The following is a 27,851-nucleotide window of genomic DNA, read 5'->3' as shown; positions in this document are numbered from 1 at the left end:
TACTGTTCTCCTCTTTATAAAAATGTCTCCTTATATATAACAAATCACTTGGTATAAATCTTTCTTTGCTGTGTTCCTAAGACCAAAATACATATTTATATATATTTGGAACAGAAACTGTATTATACAATCACATCTTCCCACATGTAACTCTCTGTGAGCTACTGCCTCCAAGTCACAGGATAAAATTTTAGATCATTTTTGGGAGGCCATGGTGCTGTGACATCATCTGATAACTTGGCAAGTAATCAAACGCTGTCCTGTTAATTTGGGAGTAAAAGCATTGTCTTCATTTTATCTCCTTGCAGGAAACTTGAGTCCAGTGTTACTCTTATCTAAGTAGCACGTTCCTTTGTTAGATCTGTCATCTATGGTTCATTTCCAGTTTACTGTAGCTCCAGATCTGCATGCTCTTACTTGGTTCTTAAGTACCCTACATAACTGAACTGGCTGGGAAATCACCCCATTGCACCCATATAATCAGCCTCATCATTATAACTGAAAGTTATTGATCTTTTTCTACATTCAAGGCATTCAGGGCCTTACATACCTTGTCTAATTTTATAACAATCCTATTATATAGGTTCTGTTATCACCATTTCACAGGTGATGACTGAGGACCCAAAGGGTTAAGAACTTGTTCATGGTCATATGGCTAATAAATGATGAAGCCTGATTTAATATACAGTCTTATGACCCTAGAGCCCATTCTATTTGGCACTATGCTATACTTATGCCAAGGTTATCCTTCCAGCATTTTCCCAAAGTGGTTTTCTGTAGACTATCCAGTACCTAGTGTCAAGCAGTCTCTATTGCATGCTGGTTATAAATATGGACTCTGGTTTCAGAATACTGAAAATCTTCCAAATTTCTAGTTAGATGGGTACATACCAGAATTCCCTGGGAAAATTTTCTACACAGAATAGCTCCCATTTCTCTCCTTTTCAGTTCCAAAAATAAAACTGGGTGTTGCAGTAAGAACAGGATTAGAAGGAAAAAATGAAGTGCATCTGTATTAATGAAAAAGTTTCCCCTGTTTTTCTGTTTGTACCCAATTTTTGAACCAATCTTCAGACAGATTAGATTTTACATTGTTATTAAGAGGGATTTCATGTCTGCTTCTGCAATGTGCTGGTGAAAGGAAATCATGGAAGAAATTGCAGACCAACAGGTAGATATATTTGTAGATTTTACATTAAAAGCGTCGACAAGCAAAAATATTTAATGTAAGCTTCCTTACCTACCTGCTGACTCCAGAGTTCACAGTCTTGATTCTTTCTTCATCAGCCATTGTTGTCTTAAAAACCAAAGGCAGGGCAGAGACCAATATTTCTGCACTGTGTTTGGTCTTTATTGTCAACCAATGCGATAGTATGAATTGCAGATAAAGAATTTGGAAAGTGTAGCAAAGGCAACATTTTACAGTCACACTGTATTGCAGTACAAAGAAAATCACATGTTTCGTTTTCTAAAATGTTCTACGATAACCATTTTTTACATAAAATTGAAATCCTAGAGATACTGTCTAAGATGCATAATTGGAATTCTTAGAATATAAATGCTTAGACCTGGCACACACAAGAAGGAAGGTGTAGTTTTTCCTAAGAAAATATTTTTAGAGAAGCATAAAGTACACTCAAACAGGTGATAGTTAATATATAACCAAGATATAACTAATGCTAAACATTCTGAATATAGATGCATATAAATACTTCTAAGAGAAGGCCAATCTGCAACATTATAGCTTTCACACAATAATTCTATTTGTTTTACTTTTAAGCATAGTGAGAGACTGACGTGGCTTTTGGTCATACATATTAAAAAGAAAGACTCAACTCAGTAGGGGTTGAAGGAAGTCTTGGAAATTTGTAATAGCAAATAAGCTATTTAGGAATGACATTCAATTTAAGAATTATAATGGCCCCTATTCTGAGTGGCCCCTGTTTATTCTGGGAAAGAAGATCTCTTTGTAAAATGACTAGGGGTTTTATAGCTCTATTTCTTGCTTTCAGACACGGTTCCTGGAGAGAAGACAGGTGAATCCCAGAGGATGTTCCCAGTGGCTGCCATTTTCAGACACCTTGAAAGCCAAAGAAACTTCCCTTTCCCCGGTAAAAACCCCAAAACATTTTATAAATGGAAAGCCTACAAAACATGCTGATTTCGGAAGAGTTCATAATTCAGAATATTTCCATGGACATCCAAGAAAACAGGAGTCATTAAACCCATACTCTCCATACGTGTGGGGCTGGAAGAATCCAGTTTTCATGAGAAAGGTGACTCCAAAATCTTTTACCTTTTACAATGCCAATTTTGGCCTGGGCGCATCTACTTATCTATTGACCTATCTTGTATCTTGGCCATAGCACTAGACAGAAGGAGGGTACTGTTTACAATCCTCTCATGAAAGACACCTTTCATGAAAAAGCAAACCCCAAAGCACTCTGAAGCCTGGAAAGAGAATGGTTCTGCCCTGAGTTACTAACCAGCCTCCGAATATCCCGCTCCGACTCCCACTTGATCTTGGAGATGGCTTCTTGGTGGGACTGATGCTCACTCCTGAGGTCCCCAGCCTTGATTTTATCCGCTTGGATCATATTGCTTAGCGCCTCATCCACCTGCTTCTTGGCCGTTTTCAGGTCCGCAATTTCCTGTAACAGCTTAAGGCGCTCTGCATCAAACAGTTTCCGGGCCTCCTCGCGGGCCTCGATGGTGAGCGCTGTCCTTACTTTGTCGCTGCTGCCGTCCCGGAGCGCACACAGCGCCGACTTGAGCCTCTGGATCTCCCCGTCCCGCACCTTCACTGTCCGGGCCATTTCCTGCTCGTGCTGCTTGATGAGATTCTCCCGCACGGCCTGCAGCTCCTTCATCTTCTCCTCGTGGAGCTTGGCTTTGAGTTCGGTCACCAGGACCGTGTGCTTGCGCTGCTCCAGCTCACGGATCCTCTTGGCTTCTTGAGTTTTCTCTCTTTCGAGTTTAGATACCTGAAGGCAGAGAGGTGAAAGGATGAAAAGAGGAGAGCCTCATCAAACAGGTGTGCTCCTAGGCAGGACTGGCAGCTCAGGCCCCTGTGATCTCTTAATGCCTCATCTCTTTTCAAATTCCAGCCCCCTGTGGAAGGAGCGAGGGGAACCACAGGCCTTTTAATGATGGGAATACAGTGGGAAAGGAGGAAATACCCGAGGGTGCTTACATTACTTTGTTCAGAAAAATAGTTGGCGTTCTGGGGCCTTACTGTTCTGTGTGGGCTGCAGACAAGCAGCACAGCCATCACCCAGGGGCCTGTCAGAAATGCGGGGGCTCCATCCCAGACCTACGAATCAGAGCCTGCAGTGTAACAAATCCCCAGGTGACTGGTGTACACGTTATAATTAGGAAGCGGTACTATAACAGTCTTCACCCTGGTGAGGAGTTCAAAACAGATCACCTGGAGAGCTTTCTAGACTACACATCCCTAACAAGGTCCAAACTGATAAATGTGGGTGTGGGTGTACCGGGACACCCAGGTTGGTCCATAGTTCAATATTATGATCAGGCTAATAAACTGGTGCCTAAAGTGATAGTATAAAATATTCCTCCGCCCCTTTTTTTGGAAGAGAAGCTAATTGCTGCTAAGGGGGAGGTGAGAAATGAAGACAGTTGATATGTCCTCAACCTTAACCTTTCTTACTATGGCAACTTGATTCCACCCCCAAAATTATTACAGGTACACACACACCAGCCCAAAACCCTGCAGTGCAGGGCCCTGTGCTAAAGGCGAGTTCAGTGGCTGTTGTTATTTCTGCTACATGGGTGTCTGCATCCTTCACTACCCCGCGCTTTTATCTCCCTCTCTCTCCCACCTAAGCCAACACTCCAAGGAATTTAATAAAGTATTCCTTTTCATCTTTTCATCTGTCAGGTATTCTGGTTTAAAAAATTCTCCTGTGTTTTGTACTATTTCTAATGATAACATAGGTCTCTTCATAGATTAGCAATGGCACTACCTTAATTTGTCTGTGAGTCCATCTCTGATTCAGTAGATCAGGGTAGGGCCCCAGCATCTGTAGCTTAAAAAAGACTCACCAGGCTCTTGTTGTACTGTTCTCCTTCCCCCTCCTCATCTCTGCTGCCTGCCTTTGTTCCTCTGTCTCTGTCGTTTGCACACACACACACACACACATACACCCACACAGTAACCTGGAAAAAGGGAAGAACTGGGCAGCCCCAGGAGTAATATCTAGGTGAGTGATACTGAGTCTCTGCCATTTGTAAAATTAGAATGTTTCATAAAATAATTAAGAGCCCTTCCAGCTGAAAAATGTTAAGATCCAAATTCCTTATTGAAGCCATTGTAATTATAATGTAAAGTGTCTGAGATTTCACTTACCTTAACAGTTTACCTACCTTTAGCTAGAACAGGATTTTCTAAGTCCACATGGCATTTTATGAATATTTTATTTTAAAGGCACAGCAATTATTCCCATGTAGGTTATTCTAAAAGAACTCAGGGCACAAGGAGACTTGGCGAAATATGCTGCCAGGCATCCCCAAATGACTGTCCTTGGGTCTTGCCTCCAGCCTAGGCTCAGGTCCCCTCCCGGATGCCCTTTAGTTCATATGTTCTAGAGCTGTGCTGTCCCATGCGGTGGCCACTAGCCACACCGAGCACTTGCAATATTGAAAATCTGAATTGAGCCCTGCCCTAAGTGTAAAATACATACCCGATTTTGAAGACTTAGTATGAGGTAAACATTAATAACTCATTAATAATTTTTACATTGATTACATGTTGAAACTATAATACTTTGGATAAATTAGGTAAAATAAAGTATATTATTAAAATTAATTCTGTTTAGTTTTACTTTTTAAAATTGTGGTTATAAGAAATTTTAAAATCACATATGTGGCTTGCGTTTGTGGCACATATTATATTTCTTTTGGACAGCATTGCTCCAGAGTTCTTGGAGGTTCATTTAATGAACTGAGCTTTCTTTACACTGCTGCTGACATTCTCTTAGTAAAGTCCTGTTATGATCTGATTTATGTGCCAGGACTCCTTTCTGTTGGGGAATAAAATCCCAACACTTCAGCTGCATCTTTCAGCTCTCATAAGACTTGGTTGGACTTCCAGCTCCCATTTCCACTCCTCACTCTACCTCTCCAGGCACGGGGGATTATCCTATTTTCTGCACATGCCCTACATCGCTGTACCTGTGTGCCTACCTGAGATTCTTCTTCCTGACCTGCCCTTCCCTCAGCTCCTTTTGGGATCCTTTCATTCCTCATGACCCAACTAAATGTCACCCTCTCTGATCATGACACCCCAATCACGCAGGACCAAGCTTACTTCTCCTGCATTTGTCTTCTCAGTGCAGTTTGCTAATACCTCCTTACTGGTCTCTTCCACATTTTTCTTTATGCTGTATTTTTTTTACATACTTGTCTGTGCTCACCACCTCCTCTCCTACCTCACCTCAGACTGGAAACTCCTAGAAGGCTGCCAGTGAGCCTTGTCCATCTTTGTCTACCCATTGGTTGTCAGCACAACACATGATAAGAAGACAAAGAGTACGTGTGGAATTAAAGAATGTAAGCCAATATGTTTCCCTGGCTAGCCTCGTAACCAAAGGCAGGAATAATATATCCTGTCAACGTTTTAAAGAACGAACATAGGCTTGCACTGTTACCCAGAGCAGCCCTCATCCATCCCTTCCCTGTATAAAACAAAAGAAACCCTAACATATAATGTTTGCCTGTCCGCTGTTTGATGTTTCTCTCAGTTCTTCAGTGATGAAAACCTAAATCTAACTTTCCATTTTTCTACAATGAACTGAAGAAGTATCTTCTAGACCATGAGTGGGCAAACAACAGCTCATAGGCCAAATCTTTCCTGCCCCACCCCCAGTCTTTGTTAATAAAGTTTTATTGGAACACAACCAGGCCCATCCATTTCCATATTGCCTATGGCTGCTTTCACGCTACAATGAAGTTGAGTAGTTTCACACAGACTGTCTGGCCCACAAAGCCTAAAATATTTACTGTTTTGCCCTTCACAGAAAATGTTTGCTGATTCTTCTTTTAGATAATGCACTTTTTGACATGAGGGGCATTATTTTTCACTGATTTAGAAACTCTGCAATTTACCTTCCATCTAGGACCTTGGGGAAGTTAACTTTAGCTTGAGTGATAGGAAACGGGATCATCTTCAATTTCAGCAGGACGTATTTATGTTCCTTAGGCATTTGGACCATTAAGAGCTGATAGGTAACAAGTTACTAAGGGAATTTTAGCAACTCTTCCTAAAACAATAAAACGTTACAGTAAAAATGGATAAAGGGTAATGAATTCTGGGTTTGTATTTTGATTTCATCATCTGCTGTCTCTAAGAAGGTTGCTTTATTCTGAGGATCTTTGATTACAATTTTAAAAATATCTGTAAAAGAATTATTTTTAGGATTAAATTAGATAGTGAATGGGAAAGTAGCTTGAACTGTAAAGTACTATAAAATGTAAGGTAATGATATTATTATTGGATATAAGAGGAGATACTCTTGATCTAAAATTATTTGTCAAATTCTCTGCAGGTGCATTAGATTGTACCACTTTGTGATTCTGTAATTTCTCTCAAATTTATTTATAAACACTAATCTTTTGTGTGTAGACTGGAGAGGAAATGAATGAAAAAGAAAAAAAAAGTGAAAATACAGGTATATGGGAAATATATTCCAGCATGAAGACAAAACTAACACTGGCCTTTTTGTCTATCACATAAAAGGAATCCACAGAACTCAAAGAAAATTCAAAGGTATTGAATTATATTTGGCATTTTTTATGTCTGCTTTTTTTGGTTGTCATGGAAACTGTCATTTTTGGCAGGATTTCTAGGTATGATTTTTTTAGGCTTGGGAGAAGAGTTTCACTGTGAAGGAGATACAAAGAATGTGACTGACATCTGGGAGGAAAAAAGAACCAATAGAAATTTTGTAGTAAAATCACTTTCTGAAAATTATTTGCAGCTTAGATTGCACCACTAAGGAAATAGATCTTAATATCTTAATGTAAATCATGTATACGAAAAGATGAAGAACTACCCCTGAGTAACAGTGAAAAAATGTGAAGATGATAATACTTTGAAATGAAAAAAATTATTTATTAATTGGAGAGAGAATCAATTTTGTTAGTGGAAATGTTTTATGGAGAAAATTTTCAGCTCGATCACATAAATAGTAAGCATTTATTGAGGGTTTAACTTACTATGTATGAGTTAGGCAATTTTTTAAAGGCTTTACACCTATCAGTACATCTAACCTCCTAGGCAGCTCTATGATGTAGGTAGTATTTGTTGCACCTGAATTTCTGATGAGACAAGTGGGGAACAGGCTCTACATAAGCACAACATAAAGAAGGCTGATCAGAGTCCAGTGTGGGCCAGGAGCCAGGTCAGGTCAGATCCCAGGTCTCCTAGTTTGCTCTGAAACCTTGGGCAAGCTGGGGCCCCTGACTCAGCCTCAGTCTCATGTGTAAACTAGAATTGGTGATAACCTTCTCATATGATTGTTGCGAGGACTGACTTCCATAATGTAGCAAAAGTCCTTTGGAAAGGCTGGAACACATGGGAGGTTAATAATTATTAATACATGGTAGATACTAGATATTAATTTTGATGAACATCATAGCATATATTAACATTATATCATGCAATGACATACTAATACCAACAACAACATAAATCTAAATACCCATATTATGGTAGTAAGACAAATGTTACTATTATTACATTATCAAGACCATAGCAACTATTTTCCTAATAGAAAGAGATGTTCAAAGATAACATTTTCCTCAAGATGTCTTGAGTTCCCTGTCTCTCACTGTTGCAGAGCACAAGCTCCGGACGCGCAGGCTCAGCCGCTCCGCGGCATGTGGGATCTTCCCAGACCGGGGCACGAACCCGTGTCCCCTGCATCGGCAGGCAGGCTCTCAACCACTGCGCCACCAGGGAAGCCCCCTGGTGGCATCTAATCTTAGCTGGGAAGACACCTGGATTATGTGTACGAAGAAGGACTGGGGGGTGGGGTGGGACAGGGCCAGGGGGTGAGCACTGAACAGAGCTTTGAATGGTACACTTCCCATATCCCTTTTACCCCAGAGATGTTTGCCAAAGAATAAAGTAAAATAAATAAAGATCATTAGGAAAATTTAATCCGGCTGGGGAAAGCTTCCACTATGACAGAAAGAAGAAAATTCATGACTAGCCCTCCCAGGCCTCACATTATAATTTTTTCTTCTGTCTTCATTCTGTTCTGGCCTTTGAAAAATGCCACTGTAAGTTCTGCCAAGATAAAGAGGGTGGTGTTTGAGCTTTAATGTGACCTTAGAAATCTAGGATTAAACATTGGACAGCCTGTCGAAGATAAGGAGGATTGAGAGGTTATCAAGACAACACAAGTTAGCAAAAGGTTCAGCTTGGATTATCTGCATCGGATGTTGCTGGGGATCTAAACTCATGGTAGGCAGGCAGGGATTTTCACGGGCACTGAGTAACTCTCCAACAGGAGATGTGAAGAGGGAAAGGCTGCCGCCACATCTCTCCCGTAAGGGAGATTTTTTATACAGCCTGGGGAAGTAATAAAAGCTTCTCTCTTTCCATTTTTTGCTTTTAGCTACTTAGGCTTCCTGAAAATAAAACTAAATTTGCAGAAAGCAAGAAATACTGGATGCCCAGTGTGGTCCCTGAACCTGGAAGCTCTAGAGTACTAGCCTGAGGATAGAGAAGGTTGGCTGGTTTTCTGAGAGTGCCCTGGAGGCAAGAGTGCGATGGAATAAGACAGCATTACCTTGATCACCGCCTTGGAGAAGATGGGAATTCCCATTTTGGCTGCTCTACTAGTTGTGTCACTGGGAGCAAATGAGTTACATGGTTAGAACTCATTTTCTTTCTCAGTGAAGTCAGAATAGTATTGCATGCTGCCTTTGTCCCAGGCTCTCTGTGAGGACTGCTTTGTAGTCTGAAGGGCTGTCCACGGTGGCAACTGCTGTCTGGAGCCGACTCCTCCCAGAGCCTGCATCCCAGGCCTGTTGCCCCCCTGCCCCTACCCTTGGAGCCCTGTCCTCTGCTCCTGCTTCATCCCCTCTGTGCCTGTGGAGTTCACCCTAGCTGCAGGCTGCCTCTGAGGGAGAAGACCAAACCCTGGGGAATCAGGTGGGTGGATTTCACATCTCACAGCAATCCCTGGTGTGCTTACAACACCCTGATCAGCAGATCATGGTGTCCACGGAGCAGACAAACAGGGAAATACCATGGCTTAATGGCTCAGTGCTGCTCTAAGAAAAACAGACCTGGGTGGAAATACTTCCTCCACCCAGGCTTGGGGTTGCCCACCTAAATAAATACTATAATGTACTTATCCCTTGGGGTTGTTGGGAATGTTTTAAAAAGAACCATGGAAATTCATTCAACAAGTAGGACATGTCTCCTACATGCCTGGCAGCACTGCAAGCTCTGGGGATACCTTACTTAGGGGATCCCTTAAGCAGACATGGTCTCTTACCCATAGAAGCATGTATTTCATTGGGGTGGGGGCAGTAGGCAATAAACAAGCAAATAAACGAATAACATAACTTCAGACAGTACAGAGCCCTGTGATTGAAGTATTACAGGGAGATGTGATAGAGTACATGGAACTAGGGGAACAGTGTCATCTAACCCGGTGGTCAGGGAAGGGTCCCGAAGAGCTAAAGCAGTTTCCTTTCCTAACTAATCCCGACCGTTTTGCAAGGACCTTAGCTCTTTTATGTCGTCTACAATCTGCTTGTTTTATAGATGCACAAGTGCAGGCCCAGAAATGACAAGATCATCCAGCATAAAGACCTCACCCTGGGCTTCCCTGGTGGTGCAGGTGGTTAAGACCCCGCCTGCCAATGCAGGGGACACGGGTTTGAGCCCTGGTCTGCGAAGATCCCACATGCCGCGGAGCAACTAAGCCCGTGCGCCACAACTACTGAGCCTGCGTTCTAGAGCCCACGAGCCACAACTACTGAAGCCCATGTGCCTAGAGCCCATGCTCCCCAACAAGAGAAGCCACTGCAATGAGAACCCTGTGCACCGCAACAAAGAGTAGCCCCCGCTCGCCGCAACTAGAGAAAGCCTGTGCAGAGCAATGAAGACCCAACGCAGCCAAAAAAATACGAAAATAATAAATAAATTAATTAACTAAAGAAAAAGACCCCGCCTTGTCTTCTTTCCTATCCACCACAGGTTCTTCACAGTTATATCCTCTTGGTCCTTATGCCTGGAGTCCAGTCAAAATGACCTACCTATCTGCATGGTTATTCCTATCAGCGATTGGCGAATCTTTTAGATAATTTCTACTCACCAGAAGTTGACTGTATCTAGTATTTTTGTTTCATTTCCCTGCAGTGGAAATGCAGGCATCTGTGGGAGAAGGATAGGCGTATGTTTCCACTCCCTCTCCCACTTTGTTTCTCCATTTGAAATTTTGCACAATAGTGTAAAGAAAAGTTCTTACATCCTCTCTTCCTCTGCCTGAACTTTTCAGTATCTTCCAGACCTTCACACATTTTAAGCATAGGCTTTGCAAGACATGGAAACAACCTAAGAGTCCACTGACGTAAAATGGATAAAGAAAATGTGATATCACACACACACACACACACACACACACAATATTATTCAGCCATTAAAAAGGAAGGAAATTCTGTCATTTGCAACATTATGCCAAGTGAAATAAGTCAGACAGAGAAAGACAGATACTGTGTGGAATCTAAAAAAAAATTAATTAGAGCTCATAGATACAGGGAACGGACTGGCAGTTGTGGCCAGAGGCAGGATGTAGGAGATGGGAGAAATGGGCGAGGGGGGTCAAAAAGTACAAACTTCCAGTTATACAATAAGTAAGTTCTGAGGACGTAATGTACAGCATGGCGATGATAGTTAACAATCCTGTTGATAATATTTGAAGGTTGCCAGGAGAGTATATCTTAGAGGTTCTGAGCACAAGAAAACAAAACTTTGTAACTATGTGAGGTGACCGATACTGACTAGATTTATTGTGTAATCATTTCACAAGTTATACATATATCAAATCATTATGTTGTATACCTAAAACAAATACAATGTGATATGTCAATTATATCTCAATAAAACTGGGGAAAAAACATATTTTAAAAAAGGAGCATTGGCTTGGGAGGAGAGAGAAGGGGAGTTGGAGACTCAGCTCTGTCACCGACTAGCATGTGACTCTGGGTGAATTGCTTTACCTCACCAAGCCTCGGTTTCCTCATCTGTAAAATGTGGATCACAACAATGCCCACCTCAGAGAATGGTAGTGAGGATGAAGTGAGATGACTGAATTATAAAACAACATGTTTGACACTAACTCCTCAAAAAATAACACACACATACTTAGGAAGTAAACATGACTATTATCCTATATGACAGATGAGGGAAGGAAGATGCAGAGGGATTTCATAACCTGCTCAGGGTCACTCAGGCGCTAAGGGAAAGAGCTGGGATTATGTCAGGAGGAAATGCAGTTCTTACGGTGTGTGACAGAGAGTAAACATTCAAAAAAGTCTAGCATTTGTGACTCTGCTCTACTACAATGTGTTCTGCAAATGTCAATGGGATGATTTGTCTTTCTGGAAAAATGAGTAATGACCCATTGCTCCAAAGGTTTCTGCTCTTTAACTAGTCCATTCCCCAGTGGCTAAACTGTCATTTTATCATCATAGCCTTGGAGCCAAACTGAGAGTGTGAATTCACATGTTGGCATTGTTCATATTCTCTCTCTTAAAAGCTTGGGCCTTTGGAAACACAATCGTATTTATTTTAATAAAACTGCTTTATGACTTGTTTGCCCTCTAAATTCCCTTTGCTCTTTGGGGAATGCTGCTGACAGGCAGTGAGGCTTTGCTGTGGCCCCTGTGCTGGGATTGTAATTAACTGCCGCAGAGAGGGAGACTGGGGAGGGGGCAGCAGAGGGGACAATAGGGCAGTGCTTTTATTCCAGGGTCTGGCTTCTCGTCTCTTGTCAGAGGAAAGGGAGATTACCCCTGACCTGCTGGCTTAGACACCAGGGCCAGGCCCTGGATAAACAGGCAGGATAAACAGCTCTGTCCAAGGTCAAGAGTTACTCCTTTTAAAAGGCTTGAATGAAAAAAAAAAAAAGGCTTGAATGTGTGGAAAATGGCAGGGTGGGGTCTGTCGGGCCTCTGCCTCTTTAAAATCTCATGAGTTTGCTCTCTGTAAATCAGTGGCAGGTTATGGTTGCCAGTCTTTAGACGGATAGGTTTCTTCCCGTGAAGGTAGTTTGTCATTCTGTTGTTACTACAATTAAAGGACTCTGCCGGGCTTCCCTGGTGGCGCAGTGGTTGAGAGCCCGCCTGCCGATGCAGGGGACACGGGTTTGTGCCCCGGTCCGGGAGGATCCCACATGCCGCGGAGCGGCTGGGCCTGTGGGCCATGGCCGCTGAGCCTGCGCGTCCGGAGCCTGTGCTCCACAACGGGAGAGGCCACAACAGTGAGAGGCCCACGTACCGCAAAAAAAAAAAGGAGCCTGCCTCCCTTGAAATGTTATGTTGCCCCAGGGAAAGTTAAAACCAATGAAATGTTTATAGGTTGTCAACCTGGAAGGAATCGTGGAGTGGAGTGTTTGTCAACATGAAGGCAGAGAGCCACCTCCATGGGGGCTGTCTGGACTGTTTGCTGGAATTGCGGTCCTGAACCTTAACCCACAATCCTTGGGTTGTGGGCCCAGGGATCTCAATTTTTAATAAGTTCCCTCAGGTTATTCTAATGCCCAGTGATGCTTGAGGGACACAGATATGGAGAAACAGATTCAGTCACTGAATTACAGATCGAGATACTGAAACACTGAAATTTGTCCCCAAGGAGAGATAGACAATATTCTGGTTTTCTGACTCTTACACAAAAGTTTTTGGGTTTTGTTTGTTTGTTTTCATTTTAGTACATCACAAACTTTACACTGGTGTCTGGTTATCCAAGGTCAAGGCTTAGCTGAGACAGGAGGCCAGGAGCTTTGGCCAATCCAAGCTTTATTATTGCTCAAACCAGGAGAAATAGATTTGGGTGAAAATAACTAATTAAAATGTAATAGCAACGTCAAGGAAGAAGAGGTAGATTAAAAGGAATAAGGATATCTGTTGGTTTGTGATCTATAGCTTGATCAAGAACGTTTCCTTACTACACAAAGCACTACCTCTTCCGCACAACTTTATGCTGACATGGCTGTCTCTATCTCTAGTTTGCAAAAATGTCTTATGCCTGTCACATATTTCAAAATGCTTTCCTGTCCGTGACCCTGTTTGATATCCATACCACTCTAGTAAAATAAGTGTTAGCATACTCATTTAACGGATGAGATTCAGAGAAGTAAAGAGACTTTCTTAAGTCTAGTTAGCAACTGACTCAAGCATACAGCATTTTAGAAGGGATATTACCATGCATTTTTTTTTCAGAGTTTGCTATGTGCCAGGCAGCTCTCTGAGCATCTGACATGAATTTTCTCATGTACTCCTCATGACTCCTTTTTGTACTTGTCTAACTTAAACCTCATCCCAGTTCTACAGGATAACAGTGTGTGACTGATGAAGAAGCTAAGGTATAGCGAAGAAATCACCTCTTGGTCATGTCATTCGTCTACTCATTTAACAAATATATGTTGAGCTTTTCAGTTCTGGACATTTATTTAGGCTCTAGGAATAGAGAGGTAAGATGAGACTCTGTTGTCATAGAGATTTCACTTGACTGGGGAGACAGAAGCACTAAACAAGTGAATACATAAACATAGAAATTGCTCTGAGATGAATCAAGAAGAGGCAGGCCTTAGTGAGCATGTGGGCCCAGAAGTGCTCTGTTTTGGACACTGTGGTCAGATGCTTGTACTAGGGCTGACACCTGAAGTTGGTGAGGAAGGAGCGTGCCGCTGACTGGGGAAGAACAAGGGCAAAGGCCCAAATGTGATGGGCATATGTCTTCTGGTCCAGCAAAGAGGCTGAAGCAGAGTGATCTGGGGGACAGCAGTGGGAGATGGGTCTGGGAGACAGCTGGAGGGAAAGTCCTGCAGTGGTGGGGAAAGTCCTGTGACTGAGAGGCAGGAAGCCTTTGCAGGGTTCTGAGCAGTGGAGTGACACCAGGGACACATCTGAGAAATGCCACAGGGGAAATGACTACAGAGGGCAAGGGTGGAACCTACCCAAGGCCGTATGCCTACGAAGTGTCCAGAGGTGTTGGTGGGGGCAGGTGTGGTCTCCATTTTTACATCTGGCCCCGTGGGGAGGCAGAGCTCAGCCCCACGGGCAGGTTTTTCTCATGTTCTGTGTATCCTGTGCTCAACTCCCTCCTGCCACACACAGGGAATCTCCCTCTGTCCAGGGGTTGTTGCCCTCTCTGGCAACCAGCAGACAGAGGCCCACGGAGGCAGGCCAGCGGGCAGAGCCGGGCCAGAGCCTCCCAGGCTGCAGCCTCGGGGAGCCCCACTCACCTTGGACTTCTCTTGATGCAGCTCTATCTGGATGTCTGTGAGCTTGGTCCTGAGGTCTTCGTTGGCAGCTTGAAGGGCGACAATGAGCGCCTCGGGCTTCTCGCCCTTATTTCGCCCTTTCTTGGACATTGTTCCTCTCTGAATGGAGTCTGTTGGTGTTTAATTCCTCTCAAGCAGGGGCTGCCATGTTACTGCTGCTTCTCCCGGGTGCGATGGCTCAGCAGCTACTGCGTGCTGCCCCTCGGGAAGGTCTCTTCAGCCGCTGTCCTAGAAGCCCTGGGAGAGGCAGAGACAGCAGTTACCGCTGTGACCAAGACCTGGGCCACGTGCCCGTCAGGCACTCAGCCTGAGCCGCCTGCACGAGCCTCCTCCCGAGGGCTCCTGTCCACTTGGTACATCAATTTAGGGCCGGCTTTCTAAAGGGCTTGTTTGGTCACGTCAACGCCCTGCTTAAAACCCTTCAAAGACCTCTGAATACATCTATGAGTATATCTTTCACATCTCAGAGTGCTCTTTATGCCTGAACCTGCCCATTCTCCTAGCCTCACCTCCACATCACTCACTTATACCCTGGCCATAAGGAATGTCTTTTTCTGATTCTTCCTCTCTTCGCATAAGAACTTTTCATTTTTCTCCATCCTCTGCCCAGCCTGCTCACATGGTCCTCCCCGTATCCTCATCCTCACAGGCTGCCACACAGACAGGTTAGTCTGACTAACCTTTATGACTCCATCAGGTCTCAGCTGGCATATCAGTTCCTCCTCGAAGCCTCCCACCTTACCCCCAGGTTAATACACGCCCTTGTTATTCAAGTGCGGTCACCTCCATAATCTGTAAGCTTTGTAAGAGTAGGAATGTGTTGTTTGTATTTACAACTTGCTTCTCAGGATCCATCACAAGACCTGGGACATACCAGGCACTTAATTAGTATTTGTGAAAGGAAGTCACCTATATGATGACCTATGGTCGCCCTACAGAGAGACCCAACTTTAAGAAAATCTGATATATAAAGATCTAGAATTATACAGTGGATAAACTGGGAGAAGTGGGGGTTAATTATGCTGAGTTAATTGGGTCACTCACTTATTTAGTCAATAGGCTTGTATATGTTGTGCTAAGTACAGTATGTTGAAATTGAAATTGTTAGCTTTCCAAGGCAAAAACAACAAACCTTTATCCCTATCTACCTATCTATCTATCTGTCTATCTATCTATCTTCATCATCATCACCATCATCTATCTGATAACTGCCTTAAAAAAATAAACACTAGTTGTTTCAAAAATATAGACAAGAACCTTTCCTTCTCAAGAGAGAAGTAAGGAGTAAGGAGGGCTCCCTGAAGACAGTGGCATTGCCTGGAACTTGAGGAGCGGGTAGGATTGTAACAGGTGGAGAAACAGGTGAACCTTGGGTGAAGGAAACAGCAGGTGCCAAGATACAGCAAAGAGAAAGCACAGTAACTATTTTGGGGGAAACGGGGGCCTGATTAGTTACAACCCAGGATATGGTTGGTGGGCATTAATGCTGGAAAGGTTGCCTGGAAATGATAGATTCTGGGAGACCTGGTATGCCATCCTTAGAATTATGGAATCTTTTATTTATTTATTTTTCAGTAAGTAACAAGGAAGCTGTAGGAGCTCTTGGCAGGTAGATGCCCTGATATAGCAGTACTTTGGCGTGGTTATTCTGGTGGCAGAGTGGGGAGAGAATGAAGGCAGGGAGACCAGATAGAAGGCTATTAAACTTGCCAAGGTGAAGGATGATGAAGGCCTAGTCAGAACAGTAGAAAGAGGAGAGAAAAAAGAGAGATGTATCTTGATTTACAAATTCTTAAATGTGTCATAGGAACAAGGAGGTAAGGAAAATATGAATACTAAACTATTAAGAGTCAATGCAAAAAAACCATGACTAGATAAAGAAGATAGTAGAGAGTTTCCCATGCAACCTTTCAGAAAATTGAGTATTGTGTACATCTAGGTGCTTCAGTCCAGAACTAAGGGGAATTCCTGCTGATGACCCATATGTTCTAGCAGCTGCTGCTACCAAGACCCCTGGTATTCAGCCTTGAGGACCATGCTGGGATCCTGGACTTTCTGCCATCTACCCATGAGCACTGGGGCCATGCCCTTTGGAGAGTGTCCCTAGGGAAAGGGGATAGGATAAGGTTAGGAAGTTGGATCCACCTGTCTCCAGCCATCACGGACCTGTCCACCATATTCCACCCTCGGCTAGATGCTGGAGTTGTCCTTCATGCTTGTTTTGCGAATGTTGCGAAATCATTAAAGTGTATGGCTGGGAGAATTCTAAGTGGTTACCATTCTTTGCTTTTAGAATTGAAATGAATTCAACAAGCATTTATTGAAAATTTGTATGACAAACACCACTAGGCACAAAGATAAGTAAGACAGTACTTAACTCCAAGCAGGTTCTGGGTGAGTAAACTCACACGTATACAGTTAACAGGTTTCTCTTCCTCTAGTTGCTCTCTAGATGTTGCTGGTCCCCAGCGCTTCGTCCAGGTTATCTCTAGTGGCCCCACCTATAGGGTTATGATTCTCAGTGCTATATCCATAGCCCTGACCATTCCCCAAACCCCAGACTCATGTATTCAACTGCTTCCTTACCAAATCCACTTGGACATCCAATTGGTATCTCAAACCTAACCTAACTGATACAGAGGTCTTTTTAACTAGCTCCTCAAAAAACCTTATCCTCCCCAAGTTTTCCCATATCAATAAACGGCACCAGCACATGCCCAGTTATTCCAGATCTAAGCTTAGAAATCATCCTTTTTTTTTTTTTTTTATCCCTTATTTCCCTTATCCGGTCCACTAGGAAGTCTGGTTTGTTTTACCTATAAAATATGTCTCACTTCGGTCAACTTCTCTCAAACCCCTATGGTGCTGTCACAACACAGAGGAAAGGACAGTTTGGGAAAAGCTTCCCAGTCACTTCCTGGCCATATCGTCATCTTGAACGAAGAATGGGCTTTTCTAACTGGAGATACTCAAATGGCAGAGGAAGGAACTTGAGAAAAACATGGAGCCACACAACTGATGTATGTAGAGAAGGTTGTGAACTGGGAGAAGAGAGACTGGGGTTAGATTTCACAGGCTCCTGAATAATCGATGATTAAATTTAATTCATAATGATTAGATTTCATTATGGAGAAATGGAGAAACATAGCAGTCTTTGCATATAAGTGTAATAATAATAAAAGCTTACAGTGACTGATTGCCATGAGCCTGTCATTGGATTTAGCAATTAAAATACTGCTCTCATCTAATGCTCACTAAACATAGGGGGGGAAATAAAATGATTCACAGAAAGATTAAGTAACTTGCCTAAGAGGACTGAGTGGAAAGCTGGTGAGGCCCAGATTCAAATCCAGGCAGTTTGAAACTGAGACCCAAGGTGTGTACCCTGGGCTAGCCTGCCTCATATTTGCGTTTTAGAAAGGTAGTTCCAGCAGTGTGATGGAGGATGAGTTACTAAGGAGGGAGAGACTGGAGGCAGGAAATTAGTGAGTCTGCTTCAATGGTCCAGGCGAGAAATAACGCAGTCCTGAATGGGGCCATGGCCATGGGGATGAAAAAGGAGGTGGCAGCTCTGTCACACGGAGACTTTGATGGAATCATGTCCTACTTTTAAACATTACATTCTTCTGTCCCATTGTAAATAACAAGTACCAGCTCTCTGTCATTGCTTGCAGCAAGAATGTGCAAAGCAACAGCCATATTTTACATTTTAATTTATAATCCTTTCCAAAAAATATAAAATATGTGCCTGGCTTCACGTATTTTTAGTCTGGGAATTATTGTGAACTTCATCCCATAAAAGCTGGGGAAAAGAACAGGATTAATAAATTAGACATGTTCAGGAGAGAAAAAAGCATCACAGGAATTTGAGGATGGAATCAATTTATAGATACCTGAGGTAAGCAGCTGTTCATACGTACGGCCCTACATACCCCTCTGTTGGAGAGCAACTTTCCAGTCTTTTCCAGTTGTGACGGGAGCCTGACAATCTCATGATTCTCATATATAATTTCACTAAAATGCTTCTGTTGCTTTGTGCTGCCCCCTCCCCGTTTTGGACAGCTTTATTGAGGTATAATTCACATATCATAAAATTCATAACTCAGTTTTTTAGCATATTTACAAGGTTGCACGACCATTACCACAATCCATTTTAGAACTTTTCATCATGCCACAGAGAAAACCCATACCTGTTAGCAGTCATTTCCCATTGCCCACCAAACTCTCCCAACCCAGGCAATCACTAATTTACTTTTTCTCTCTATAGATTTGTCTATTCTGGATATTTTGTATAAATGGAATCATATAATATGTGGATTTATTTTTATTTTTTTTATTTTTTATTTTTTTTAATATTACGTGTACTTTTTTTTGTTTGTTTGTTTGTTTTTATTATTATTATTATTTATTTATTTATTTTATTTTTGGCTGTGTTGGGTCTTCGTTTCTGTGCGAGGGCTTTCTCTAGTTGTGGCAAGCGGGGGCCACTCTTCATCGCGGTGCGCGGGCCTCTCACTATCGCGGCCTCTCTTGTTGCGGAGCACAGGCTCCAGACGCGCAGGCTCAGTAGTTGTGGCTCACGGGCCTAGTTGCTCCGGGGCATGTGGGATCTTCCCAGACCAGGGCTCGAACCCGTGTCCCCTGCATTAGCAGGCAGATTCTCAACCACTGCACCACCAGGGAAGCCCGTGGATTTATTTTTAATTAACTGGCTTCTTCTACTTCAAAAGAGTCACCCATAATATAGCATGTATCAATATTTCATTTCATTTTATTGTGGAATAATATTCCATTGTATGGTTGAAACTGAATTTTATTTATCCCTTCATCAGCTGATGGGCACTTGTGCTGCCTTTCCTTAAGCAGTTTGAGGTCAGCCTTCAAGAAAGGCTGCCACATGCAGAGGGACACCACCCCTCAAAGGAGCGTGCTCCAGAGCATAAAGGAGAGCTTGAAGGGATCACTGCACACAGACGGAATGTTTCTGGGCCACCCTCAGAGCCCCTGTCGCTGATAACATCTGATGTAGCAGATGATCCGGAGGAGAGACAGAAGCCTTGTTCAACTGAGGGCCAATCCTGGTGGGGGTGGGTGGGCAGGGGGAGACGGCTTCATAACTTAAAAAAACTTGAAGGAATTTTAAGTGATCCCTAGGTTTCCAGCTCTTAGCTACAATGATGGTAGTGCTAGCCTCAGGCAATGCGGTGAGGTACCAAAGGCGAGAATTTTAGCTTATCCTCTGGTCCTACCCTGTCCTTAATCTGACACCTCCCATAGCCACCGAGGCTGAATTGCTCTGTAACCAAGTCTCTGATAAAGATACCAGAAAATTTAGAGACAGGCTCTCAGGAGCAATTGCATTTTAAAATAAGGACCACTGCTTGAGAGCAAATCTTAATGTAGGAATATATTATCAATGGAAGAGTTATAGTCATCATTCATTCAGTGGACATTTATTGAGGAGGAAATACAGTGTAGTGTTAATTTCTCGTTTAAGATTTTAAACTATTTCTATAGACAGCTTTGTTAGGAAAAGCAAACTCAAAGGCTCAATTTTCTTTTTTTTTTCTGTACACAGACCCACAAGGAAGATTCTGAGATCCATTATTTCCTCTTTGTATGGTAAGCAATCTTCGATATTCCAAAACCTTGGAGTGCTGGTCTATAACATTCTAGATCATCATAGCTTTTGTACACATAATTATTATACTCCATCGACTTACTCACCTCATACTGTGACAGCTGAATACTACTACTACCGCTAATTATCACCATCATTATTATTATTGACCATTTACTACTGCCGGCCACTGGGTTAAGCTGTTTACATGCATTATATTTTTAATGCTCTGAGGTAGGAACACAAGTCATCTAGTCCAGTCTCAAGTGTATGACTTATGAATACTTTTTACAGCTATCCCCACTGGGAGGGATTGCCATGTAAATAATGAACTGCAAGTTTGAAGATGTAATGAGTGCTGTAACAGGGAAGCAAACCAGGCACTACTGGAGCACAGAGGAGGAGACCCAATTCCCTGGGGGGGACTAGGGCTGCTTCTAACAGAAGGGATGGCTGAGCAGAGTCTTGAACGATGAGAGATGATTTGTCACGTGGTTGAGGAGATAAGGAAGAAGTGAATAAATGTTATATGAGAAGATTTCGTAAGAATTATGTATACACCAAGACTGTTGATTAACTCGAGTTACGGGGAAGATGGAGGAGGGAGAAGAGAGAATTTGGAAAGGGCTCATTTTTATATCTGATACTAAGCGCATCTCTATTCTTACACCTCATGTAAAACATTAAATTTGGGGGAGGAGGGTTCCACATGCTGAGCTGTAGACTAAAAAATTGTTTAATAATAGTGCTATTGAAATCTTTCTATATGTCAAACACAGTATTCACCGTTGCACATATAGTCTCTCTCTAAAACATGTTCTCGATGTAGATATCATTTTCCCATTATGCAAGAGAAGACATTAAAAATTCTAAATCTGCCCAACTTTACACAGCTTGTATGTCTATGAGCCATTCATTGATTCAGTTGTTTCTTGACAGCCTATGATATGTCTGTCAAAATTTAAAATCAGGTCAGCCTGATTCGAAAACATTCATTTTAACCACTACATAGCGCTTGTCTCTCCTTTAGGATCAGAAAGGGAATATCTTTTTTTTTCCATCTATTATTAGCTTTAAAATTCTCAGATGAATCAAAAATAAGTCCTGCTCTATAGAAATCAAAGCATAAGGCTGCAAACACATTTCTTGTCCAGGGCGTTTCAAAGATTTAACACAAGGCTGCGTATCATTGCAGCAATGCGCTGGGCCCTGATTGAAGTAGTCACTTAGGGCATTTCAGTGATAAATCCCATTCTTCAGGGCACTTACAACCTAGCAGCTAACATTTTTCCTGCGTGAAATAGGGTAAGACAAGGGAGTACTTTACTCCTGCAAAACAGTGCACACAAAATAGCTATTAAGTCTTAAATGATCACATGAGACAGGTAATTAAATAAGATGGGATTGGAAGCCTGCATCTAGGGCTGTGGTTGAAAAACTTCTTATAGTGTCGACCTGGTTCCTTCAGACAGTCTGACAAAATACAACCAATAGCAGTAAACAGTAATTAGTAATATTTCCCGTGTATTCATTCAGATGGGGTAACAGAGACTTAGTGAAGATTAATGATTGACCTTCATTCAGCCCTGAGCTGGTAAGTACTGACTGGGGAAGATTTAATCCAAGCCGTTTGACTGTAGAGCCTATGTCTTCACTCTATCGCTCAGTGCCTCTTTTGGAGGGTGATGATGAAAATTCCATGGACTAAGGCAGGTGAAGGGTTTAGCACGGTATGTATCAAATAAGAGGTCTTTTTAAAAATGCCTCTTTGAACACTTAATAGCTGCCAATCACTGGTCTTGGCACTGAGTAAATAAATGAAGACAGACATAATCCCCAGCTCATGGAGGTAACATGTTAGTTGGGAGGGGCACACAACAAGCACGATAAATAAATAAGTACTCTGCTAGATTATGACAAAGTTCTATGGGGAAAAATAAAAGCATGGAAGGTGATGGGAAGTGTCCAGGTAGGTCGTGATTTTAGATAACGGAAAGCCTAACCAAGCAGGTGTTAGTTGGCTAAAGACTGGAAGGGGTGAGCCATGCAGATGCCCGGGCGGAAGCATTCCAGGAGTGCAGGGCAAGGATAAGAGCTCAGCAGTGGGCACAGACATCCAAGTTCCAGGAGCTGAAGGAAGCCAGCCAGGCTGGAGACAGTGAGCAAGCTAGGACAGCAGCCAAGTTGAGGGCAGGCATTAATGGGAAGGCAGCATGTGCAGACCATGCTGCGCTTCTTAGGCCATTTCACATCGACTTGGGTTTTTACTCAGAGTGAGGTCCCATTAGAGGGTTTGACAGGAGGGGTGCCCTGATCTGACTTGGGTTTTAGCATCTCACTGACTGCAATGGTAAGAGTAGAAGAATTTTCATAAGCGTGGAAGTAAGGAGACTGGCTTGGAAGCCACTGCAAAAATCCAGCTTAGAGATGGTGGTGGCTTAGGTCAGGGTGAGAGCTGTAGAGGTGGTAAGAGGGACCAGATATAAGCTGCTGTTAATCCTTTCTAAATTGGTGTTTGGCCACAATTACAATGAATCAGTTGTTAAGCTGAGATGCAGAGTCACATAGGGCTGCATGAAGTATTAAACAGTATGCTAGAGTGTTTCTCTCTGAAATTTATTAAGCTCCCACTCTAAGAAAGGCATTATGCCAGGCACTGCAGATGAAAGAGATGAGGGTGACTATCCCCGCTCCTCTGAGAGCTTAACTCTAGTAAAATGACAATATACCACAGCTACATGTGGAGGCAGAATGTGGCCGTATGCATTCTTCCAACGAATATCTGCTAGATGCGGTTTTAGGTGCTGAAGATCAATAGATAGGATGTAGATAGAAGACACAAAAATCCCTGCTCTCATGGAGTTTATATTCTAGGAGAGCGAGACAAAAAACGAGCAAGAGAAATATATAAATTATATAGCATGTTAAAAGGTAACGATGAAGGACTTCATAAAGGTCAAACCCATGCCTGCACAACACTGTAATAGGGAAAAATTAGGAACATTGTAACATCCATGTGAAAGGAACTGGCTTAATAATGTGGTATGTCCAGTCTATAAACTAGTAGACAATAGTTATAAGATACATAAGTAGATATAGTGAACCAATGAGACTAGCTGCACTTCAAGATATATTACTGAATCAAAAGAGCGATATGATGAACAAAACACAAAGTGTAATTTTTAATATACACACACACATATACCACCATGTGCACATATATGTATAAGAAGTCACAATACATTTTGGAAAGACACGGATGAAGGGATCAAAAAAGCTTCCCACATGCTTCACATCATTTGCTCCCAGGCCTCCAACTCCTCCCTTCTCAACTGTGGGTCAGTCTGCAGGTCATTCTCCAGAGCTGTGTGGCAGTGTGGCCACTGCAAGATACACTGTGTCATCCTCTGTGTGATAAGCCCCACCTTCATGACAGCTCTGACAGTGACATACTTTGATCTGTCTCTGGGAAAGCTGAGACCCTTAGAGTGGACAGGTCAGTCCTGGGCAAAAAAAAAAATCTCTTCTGTTTCTTTCCTCTCTCCCAGGATCTTCCTGGGGGTGTGGAGGTGACTGGAGCCTCATTCTGGCCTCTTTCTCTCCCACCTTTGTCACCATCTTCTGGCCCAGTGCCTCACTCCACTCAGCCTTCCCAAGCTCAGTAAACATGATAAGCCACTCCTGCCAACATGCTAGCAGATAAGGTTTGTGTTTACAGACTCTCCCATCCCCCTGACATGTGAGTTTTATTTTAGAAAGGGGTTTAGGAGACACAGGCATTGCATGAGATTTTATATGAGAAAATTAGTGTTAACCATAAACCATGGTACATAAACTCAGTTATGAAAATGATTAATATTAACTCTCCCGGACTTCCCTGGTGGCCCAGTGGTTAAGAATCTGCCTGCCAATGCAGGGGACACAGTTTCGATCCCTGGTCTGGGAAGATCTCACATGCCGCGGAGCAACTAAGCCCACGTGCCCTGACTACTGAGCCTGCACTCTAGAGCCTGCGAGCCACAACTACTGAGCCCGTGCGTCACAACTACTGAAGCCCGCGTGCCTAGAGCCCATGCTCTGCAACAAGAGAAGCCACTGCAATGAGAAGCCTGCGTGCAGCAATGAACACCCAACACGGACAAAAACGAATAAATAAATAAATTTATAAAACAAAACAAAAAACTCTCCCACCTTTCCCACTGTACACAGATTAAATGTTATTGTTATTATTAACCTTCTCACCTCCTCCACAGTAGACAGATTGGGAAATGATATTAATAAATCTCCCCATCCCCCAGCCCTGCTTTTTCTGTCACTGGGAAGATATTTGCATGAACTGCGCTGGGCTTAAAAGGCCAAGGATTTTTAATCTTCCCTGGTCCTAGTACTGCCTAGCATTCTTTCTCCTTTTTTTCCTTTTTTTTTTTTTTTACAAGTTTATAAATTTACGAAGTGCTCGAACATGCTTTATCTTATTTAACATTCACAATGAGACTCTGAGACATACTATGATCCCCACTTTACGGATGACAAAACTGGCCCTCAAAAGCATGAAGTCACTTACCCAAGTTGTTACAAAGCTGGGATATAACCTAACTTGTCTTCTTCCAAGCACTGTGTTCATGTAACACAACCCAAGCTTGGCCAAACAGACTATTTGTCCTACAGCCTCACCCGGAAGAGGGGAGTGTTTTTCCCTCTTTCTGCTCAAGGACACAGGAGGTGCTGTTGATTATTGGGATGCAGAGGAAGGAGCACTGGAACTACAGTGGAGGTGGCCAGGCTTGTGACTGTCCACAGCTGTGTGAGGGGACACTGAGTGGGAGCCTATGTGCTGCACCTGTGCCTCTTGAGTCTGCACGTCCTTGAGTTTGCACATTCTTGAGTCTTCACTCCTGTGTTTCCCTATGCATGCAACTGTTTCTGTGTCCTTCTAAGTCATCAAATAGAATGCCCCTTCCTGCCTCAGGACCTTTACACATCCCACTCCCTCTGCAGGGTCTTCTTTTCCTTCAGAGTCTAATGATCTCAGCTCAAATGTAACTGACTCAGGGAAGTTGTTGTAGGTTGAATTGTGCTCCCTGATAAAGACATGGTCAAGTCCAAACACCCGGTACCATGAATGTGACATTATTTAGGAAACAGGGTCATTTCAGATGTAATCACGTTAAGACGAGGTCATACTGGATTAGGGCCCTAATCCAAGGACTGGTGTCCTTTTAAGAAAAGGAAAAATTTACACACAAATGCACAAACACAAAGGAGAGAAGGCCTGGACAATGGAAGCTGAGATTGGTGTGACACATCTACAAGCTAAGGAACACCAGGGATTGGCAGCAACCACCAGAAGCTAGGAGAGGAGGCATGAAGAGGTCTCCTCAGAGCCTCCAGAAAGAGCCAACTCTACTAATAACCGGATTTCAGATTTCTGGCCTCCAGAACTATAAGACGATACATTTCTGTCATTTTGCCACCGAGTTTGTGGTCATCACGTTAGCCCTAGGAAACTACAAAAGTCATCCAGCTTTTCCAGAATAGGCCAGGTTCATCTAGTGCATGTTTTCATAGCATCAGCTACTTTTTTCTAAATAGCATTGTATCACAGCTTCTTGTGGTTATATATTTGCTTTTTTTTTTTGATCAATATTTATCCCCCCACTAAAATGGAAGCCCTATGAAAATGGATAGTGTTGGGTTTTGATAGCTATAATGAGGTAAAGAGAAAAACCCCAACAGTGACTAGCATAAAAACAGCACGGTATGCAATGAACATTTTTAAATGAAAGAAAGAGTAAATGAATGAATAGATTGATGATTGGCAAGAAGAGAGAATGGCACTTGTAATTTTGGCCTGGGAGTATGGGAAAAGCATCTGAAACCAAAACAAAGATCTCTATTTCTCTCTCAAACTCTGTGTCTCTTATCTCTCCCTCAATCTCTGTCTCTCTGATTTCTTGCTTTTGTCAAGTTAGATTAGAACATTTGTCTTTTCAAAAGTCTGTGGGGACTGATAAGATTGACAAAACAGTTCATGGTAACAGGGAAAACTGTCAACACCAATGCTGATGATAAATACTGTAAAACTGTGAGAAAATGAAAACAAATGATTTCTTTCTGTAAGTTAGAGAAAGTGGATTTTTTTCACTGTCTTATCAAACAGTACAATGATAATTATTTGTACCATCAATTTTGTATACAACTAAAAATGGTAATTTTTATTTAATGAAAACAGCAGAAGTCATATATATATTTTTCCTATCTTTATGTTAGCTATTTACAAACATCATCACATACTCATATATCTTAAAAAGTATAGGAAAATGATGTTGTATAATGGTTAAGGGCAAGAGCTCTGGAATCAGACCCCAGGCTTAAAGATCAGCCCTAACCACTTAGGGTGTGACCTGGGACACATTACTTAACTCCTCTCTGCCCAGCTTTTAATTTCTGTCTCATAGGGTTGTTGTATGGATGAAATAAGCTAATACATGCAAATACATACAAGAGTAATTGGCACTTAGTAAAACTCAATACATTTTAGCATTATTATTACTATTAGACATCTGACAGTTGATGAGACCATGGTAAGTAGTCACTGAGATAATCTCACCTATTTATGCCATAAGTTACAAATTACAAATCATTTTCCATGTTCATCTTCCAGAATTAAAAAGCAATGAACAGGGCTTCCCTGGTGGCACAGTGGTTAAGAATCCGCCTGCCAATGCAGGGGACACGGGTTCGAGCCCTGGTCCGGGAAGATCCCACATGCTGCGGCGCAACTAAGCCCGTGTGCCACAACTACTGAGCCTGCGCTAAAAAAAAAAAAAAAAAAAAAAAAAAAAAAGCAATGAACAAAATAGACTCGTGGATGATGCGTGGGGTTAGGGATGACAAAGAGATTTTGCAAACACATTTCTTTGTAATAAGAAGTACTGAAAGCTTAATTAATCTTTTATTTCTGGCAAGGTGGTAGGGGGAGTAAAATGTCAAAAAATGGAATTAAAAATTAAGATACCCTATTTCCATTCTTTTGAAGCAACTAATTTATTTTTATGGTAATTTTTAAGTTCAAATTTTTGCACTTTATAGTCTTAGTCCTGTCAAGTCAAAATTTCAAAGGATTGTTAAAAACTCAGGTTAACAGAACGATTTAAATGGTTTAAAGACTCAGAATTATAATTAATTTGGGGGTTGAACTTCTGATCACACAAATCAGATTTCAGTAGAAAATCAAATCCATTAAGCATATCTGTGGTGTTCGCTCCTTCTCAAATAAATACTTACTTCTAACAACATTTCCATTAACTGGTTTATTAAAGAATTTTATGGCAAATTAATATATTTAAACTGATGATCAGAATAGCCACACTGGAGCTTAGCTCTTCTCTTCGTGTCAAAGAAGAACACTCTCATTCCATCTTAGATTTAATGGAGTTGTCTGCTGACAGTTGTTACCACTTATACTGGAAAAATACTGAGGTTTAAAAAATTCCTTTAGGGCTTCCCTGGTGGCGCAGTGGTTGAGAGTCCGCTTGCGATGCGGGGAACGCGGGTTCGTGCCCTGGTCCAGGAAGATCCCACATGCCGCAGAGCGGCTGGGCCCGTGAGCCATGGCCGCTGAGCCTGCGCGTCCGGAGCCTGTGCTCCGCAACGGGAGAGGCCACAACAGTGAGAGGCCCGCGTAC

At 42.4% G+C, this 27,851-nt stretch overlaps 1 protein-coding gene across 2 annotated transcripts in view; it reads right to left on the bottom strand.

Moving 5' to 3' along the window:
• Positions 1 to 27,851, bottom strand: part of JAKMIP2 (janus kinase and microtubule interacting protein 2) — a 169,259-nt gene that overhangs the window by 50,030 nt on the left and 91,378 nt on the right. Inside the window, exons 2-3 of one of the 2 annotated variants that reach the window (XM_024738252.1) lie at positions 14,505 to 14,780; positions 2,487 to 2,984 (exon numbers count right to left, since the gene is read on the bottom strand). In XM_024738252.1, the coding sequence (XP_024594020.1) occupies positions 2,487 to 2,984; positions 14,505 to 14,633 (627 nt within the window). In that variant the 5' untranslated portion in view covers positions 14,634 to 14,780. Of the gene's footprint in view, positions 1 to 2,486; positions 2,985 to 14,504; positions 14,781 to 27,851 lie in introns of those variants that run through there. The other variant, XM_024738254.1, reaches the window with a different exon arrangement.

The sequence above is a fragment of the Neophocaena asiaeorientalis genome, unplaced genomic scaffold (assembly GCF_003031525.2).
Source record: "Neophocaena asiaeorientalis asiaeorientalis breed wild unplaced genomic scaffold, Neophocaena_asiaeorientalis_V1.1 scaffold404, whole genome shotgun sequence".
NCBI lineage: Eukaryota > Metazoa > Chordata > Mammalia > Artiodactyla > Phocoenidae > Neophocaena > Neophocaena asiaeorientalis.
Note: the sequence above shows the minus strand (reverse complement) of the source record. Positions and strands in the feature narration are given on the sequence as shown.